The sequence below is a fragment of the Sinocyclocheilus rhinocerous genome, unplaced genomic scaffold, assembly GCF_001515625.1.
Source record: "Sinocyclocheilus rhinocerous isolate Xijiao unplaced genomic scaffold, SAMN03320098_v1.1 scaffold1625, whole genome shotgun sequence".
NCBI lineage: Eukaryota > Metazoa > Chordata > Actinopteri > Cypriniformes > Cyprinidae > Sinocyclocheilus > Sinocyclocheilus rhinocerous.
In genome coordinates, this window is record NW_015655987.1 from 323,540 (window position 1) to 329,506 (window position 5,967).

The 5,967-nt window shown below is 36.6% G+C and overlaps 1 protein-coding gene across 1 annotated transcript in view; it reads left to right on the forward strand.

Moving 5' to 3' along the window:
* Nucleotides 1-610: 610 nt before the first annotated feature.
* LOC107718942 (phosphatidylcholine transfer protein-like) overlaps nt 611-5,967 on the forward strand; it is a 19,173-nt gene continuing 13,816 nt past the window's right edge. Inside the window, exons 1-2 of the mRNA XM_016526191.1 lie at nt 611-739; nt 3,242-3,359. Of these exons, the coding sequence (XP_016381677.1) occupies nt 611-739; nt 3,242-3,359 (247 nt within the window). The remainder of the gene's footprint in view (nt 740-3,241; nt 3,360-5,967) is intronic.

Sequence of the window (5,967 nt, forward strand, 5' to 3'; positions counted from 1 at the left end):
GATAGCCTTAGCAACACGCATGTTGCAGATAACCTGAGAGCATTAAATGGAACTTAGCTTGTGAAGACGTTCGAGAGAGTGAAACATAGCAGCTGTGAAGTGGATGCTTGATCTCTTGATATCCATCTTGGGGATGAAGTTCCCATCTGACTTGTTCGTGAGTCAGTCACATAACTTGTGGAGTTCATGACAATAATGTAGAGATGGTTTTGCCTGCCGAATTCGCCATTTAATTAGCTATGGAGCAATGCGAAAACTGCTGATACTACTGCGGGACCTTATATATGAATACTTAGATAGGTTGATGGGGATCAGCTGAGAGCCAGCTGATGCGAGCTTGACTAACGTGACCTGCCAGAACTGACGCTACGCTAGATATATATATTATAATATATTTAATACTTTTTATATATTTATTTTATATACAACAAAAGCTCACACTGGATGCTCATATATCTACATATATAAAATACATAAATAAAATATAGATATTATCAAAATCATGTGAGTGTAACGTCGTGCACAAGCGTGACAGTGAGCAGGTGGCGGGCGATCAGCTGCGCTCTGACGTCAGCGCGTGCGATCACATGACTCTCGTGGAAGCAGCACCATGGCTCTGCTCTTCAGCGACGAGGAGTTCCAGCAGGCGTGGAGAGAACTGGACGAGCCGCAGCTCGACGGGGGCTGGGAGTTCTTTACCGAGACCGTGGACGTCAAAATATACAGACTGTATAGCAAGGTGAATATAGCATGAGTGACAGAACGTGCGGTCAAAACAATGCAGCAAAGCAAAGAGTTTTCTGCTTTACAAAATGTATTATATAACATCACACATAACATAACATACTAACTAACATGATGCAGTGGTTGCGTTTGATTAGTATTTTAAGCAAATTGCAGCACAAACTGCCCAAAGGGCATATATTCTTCTATATAATATTGAACAACATAGGCCTACTGTACGTTGTATACTATATTATATAAGCTTCAAACTCATTGCAAAAGCACCAGACCTATTGCAGCTAAAACTAAAACATATTCTTTACTTGTATTAAAGGGGTCATATGATGCTTTTTTAAAGATCATTATTTTGTGTATTTGGTGTAACGGAATATGTTGACATGCTTTAATGTTCAAAAAACACATAATTTTTCAAATACTGTACAGTATATGTCCTCTATGCCCCGCCTCTCTCAAACGCTTCGTTTTCTACAAAGTCCCTCCTTCCGACAAGCGCAGTCTGCTCTGATTGGCCAGCTGACCCAGTGCATTGTGATTGGCCGAACACCGCAAGCACTCGTCGGAAATGTAACGCCCCTTACCATAATCGCGAGCGTCAGCTTTCAAAATAAATCTAAAAACAGTAAATAATGTCGTTAGTTTTACCATCAGTTCAAGCCCGAAAGGGGAACAGAGTCGCGTGACAGACACAGTGATGAAGCTGGTATTGTGTTTGTAGCACACAAGCCACGGTTAAGACAGCTGACTCCACTTTGATGTGACCCTGTCTCTCTCTCTCTCTCTCTCCCTCACACACACACATGATGCACAAAACTCCGCATTTGGACAGTCAATAGCAAATACTTAAACTAATAACAAAACATACTTACAATAGCTGATTCAGAAGTGCCAGATTGTCATAGCAAAGTCAGAATTACCTCCTCTCCTAGGTTCACGAAACGGTCGTCCATAAAATGCATTGCTGTTCTGTTGTAAGTAATCTTAAAGATTCCTAAATGCATCTACTTTCGGAAGGCCAAATAAAGTGCTTTTGCTTTCGCCTAGAAACACACAGCGTCTCCCTGACATGCTGCTTCAACACTAACTGCGGTTACTGAAACCACGCCTTCTTTCTTTGCATGAACATTTGGGCGCATTATGCTAATATTTCCACATAGTGAGGTAGATATGTGGGGGCGTGTTAGAACGAGCCGTTTTAGGAGGGCGTGGCAGAGTCTTAACTTTGATAAAGAATATCTCTTTGGTTTTGAGACTTTAGTCTTTGCAACTTCAGGGATCTTATCTATGCACAATCAGCTTGTAACACTCCAAAGAGAAAGGAAAACTTGAAATCGCATCATATGACCCCTTTAAATGAAAAGTTAACTGAAATAAAAAAATAATAATTTCAGCTAGTTGCCAAGGCAGCATTCCACAATTTTTATTTAGTTTTACTTCATATACTAAACTGAACTGTGCTAACTAAAACAGATATAAAAATTAATAAAACTATATAAACATATATAAAAATGATAAAAATGACACATACAAAAATGTAATCAATATTAAAATAAATGGATAATATAAAAATAAAAACGAATTCAAAATATTAATACAAATGATCTCAGTGATAGTTAAATAACATTGTTGTGTTGTATAAAATAAACTGCATAATAGAGGAGGCCGGGGCTAGTTGTCACATGTTGTCATAATCCATGTATTTGAATGACTTTAATATTTTGAATCAAAAGTCCAGATGCACACCTGTTTTTTCTAGCAGTTGCTGATTTTGAATCAACATACACATCTAGTATTTATATTGCAATTTTTTGTCAATTATTCGTTCATCTTATTTTATAAATCATTCTGTTATTAATTATGATGATTTTCAGTTTCTGAATTTTTCCACTTATTTTATTTTTCCCCATTTATCCTTCCACATTTTTCTTGTATTACTTTATAATTCATAATTGACTTATTGTTTTATATACCGTTTAATGCCATGTTTCATTGTGACAACTTACCCCATTTAAGAAATTGGCTTTTGAAAATAAATGAACTCTGACAAATATTCACTGGAGTTGAAAATGTAACTATATAAAATACTATGTGACGTAATGAAATGGGCGAATCTGGTGACAGCGCAAAATGTTTCTGTTATATAATACTTCACACAATATATGTTATTCATCTGTTGCATAGCGTTTTATAAAATACATAGATAGCATGTACAATTCTGAAAGATAATTTGGTTCAGTTTGGTTGAAATGACTTCCACGCTCACCCATTAAAAGATCCAGATGTTAGCGATTTATAAGCAAAAACATATAAGCAAAAGCAAGCATGACTGATGCATTCAAGAGATCCTGTCCGCATGCGTCGGGATCAGTTTCCCCTCTCGTGCATTCATAACAGCGCACATATGAGCCATATATCATGATGCTTGTTCAGCATTACAGGCTCTGGCTGTCATCTGGGTCGTGTTTGTGATGCATTTTGTCTTTAATGTCATGTTCGGCAGGATACAGGTTTGTATGAGTACAAAGTGTTCGGTTCTCTGGCCAGCTGCGCTCCAGATCTCTGCACAGATGTTTACATGGATCTGAACTACAGGAAACAGTGGGACTCGTATGTCAAAGGTAATTATTAGTGGGACTTGTTGATCTTTCACAACCAAACATCTTCATGAAATCATCATTCAGTGCTGACTAGATTACTTACAAAGTGTAATCCGTTACTTGTTCCAAATTACATGACAACAAATGTAGTTAGTAACGTAATCTGTTACATGACACAATTAAGGTAATATAATCAGACTACTTTTGGATTACTTTTAGATTACTTTCGACATAACCCGTTTATCACATTGATTTAAATAGGTTAATGTTGTGCTATATAGAAATAAAAATGTAAAGAGGAAGAAAATATGTTCTATTTATTATTATTAACAACATGAACACCGCATTACCCGCATCCCATGTGACAGTTAACTAACGTCAGAGGATCATGAACATGCAAATGTGTTACCTTAAAATCTCAGGAGGAATTTTAAGTAAATATATTAGGTGAAAGAGGTTCAGCTGACAAAAAAAAAATGGAAATCCCTGCATTACACAAATACGAAATAATGTGAATTTTAATGTGTAATCATGCAATCAATAAAAAGTAACTGTAGTCTGATTACAAGTATTTTACAGTGTAATATAATCTAATTACAAGTACTTAATTTTTGGAGTCTGATTATGAAATGCAGATTACATGCAATCAGTTGCTACCCAGCACTGCCATCATTTCATTAAAATTCACCCTTCAGCCTCAGAGTTTAGTTAGTTTGAATCTCAGTTTAACTCGTAAGGCAGGTTTAGACAGATTCCTACGGTTGAAGAAGAGATTATAGTTGATATACCCATTTCTACAGCAGAACAACTCAAACTGGCTTTTGTTATGGGTAAAAAAAGACAATAAATGTGAACTTATGCTTATACTGGTGTTCATAATTACCACAGTTGGCTTTATGGAGCTCAAACAAACTGTCGCCCACTTGAAATGTGTCATAGGGCTTGTTTATTTTTAAACTTTTCTCATGTTTTTTCCATATTTTGAAGTCGCTCCTGTTGCCTGGTGGTCAAATACATTCAGATATGCAGGTAATTGGGCTTAAATGTGTCGTATAGTTTAGTGTTTAGATTGATCCAGTGCTGTGTTTATTCAGTAGTTTGTTTGTTTGTGTGTAGATTGTGCTGCTGTTTGGTAGTGATGTGGTTAATACAGTTTAGCCACGCAGGCCTTAATATATGGAGTTTCTCAGTGGACTGATCCAGAGTCACATCCATCAGTCTATATAAGGCATGTGAAAGCAGAAACTGACCCTGGATCAGATTTCTGTCCACTGAGCAGGTTTGAACTTTGAATCTCCTTTTTTTTATTTTTATTAAACTGTTTAATTAAAAGTGTTAATAATTAAAATGGAATGGCAGAGCACTGATTAAAAAAGATGAACATGTTTAAAGTGGCCTACATACAAGCTGTAGCGTTTTAACATGAAGCGTTTCCCCTGATGTCTAATTACAGTGTAAAAAAATATATAGTTTAGTTATGTCTCTTTTGTCCTTCTTTGATCACTGATACAAAAAACCTGCAAACTATTTTCACTTTCTTTCTAACCAATCAACATCAAAACAGCATAGATACTTGTTGAATTCTTTAAAACATTTGTTTTACTTGCATAAACCTTCATTTTGTCATTTTTCGTCAGTGTGCATATTCATGTTATATTATATTCATCATATTCGTGTTATTTTAGTATTTTTGAGATACTATTATAGTTTATTAAAGTGCCCCTATTATGCCATTTACAATATTGCCTTTCATGCAGTGTGTAATGTAGCTGCATGTGAATGTAAACAATCTGCAAAGTTGTAAAGCTGAAAGTGCACGATAAATAAATACTAACTGAAATGAGTCGTTAGTAATTCGAATCCCACTTCCGTGACGGCTACACCTCAGGCGGTAACACATTTGCATAATGCGTGCCTATGTTCTACGTTGGCCGGTGTTCTGACGATTTGTGCTACCCTGTCAGATTTTGCTACCTCCCATTAAAACAGATGGTAGCATAATTCGATATCGAAAAGTGCTACCAGCATGATATTAATAAGGTGTGAGGCTTTATTAACATGTACACCTACCCCAACCCTAAACCTACCCTTACAGTAGGATAAATACAGTGTTGATAGCATAATCTGATAAGTAGCATTATTTGTCAGAACACCGGCCGCGAACAACTTGACCCCGCCCACAAACACGTCATTCTACTGACAACTACTTCTCTAATCTCGGGGAGTTCAATGTGGGATTCACGAAGCGCTTGCTGTTGAAAGATGGATCAGTAAGTATCTAGTTTATTTGGACCAGCTGCTTCACTGAATCACAACCTGTAAGTATGATAAATAATAGATGTTTATATTTTTTATAGAACGTTCAAAATATAGAACTACCGAAATAGGCATATAGTTTCCAACACGCGATGTATGCAGTAGACCAATCACAACAGACTGGGCCATCTGACCAATCAGAGCAGAGCAGGCTCACGGAAAGGAGGGGTTTAGAGAGACTGAATCTTTGAACTGCTTTGAACTAATCGTTTGAGAATCGCTGAAAATTGAGTGATATTAAATGCATATTTTGAGAAAACGAAAGCGTTTTTTGACCTTGCATGCATGTAATCCTATTGTAGGAGACTCCCAA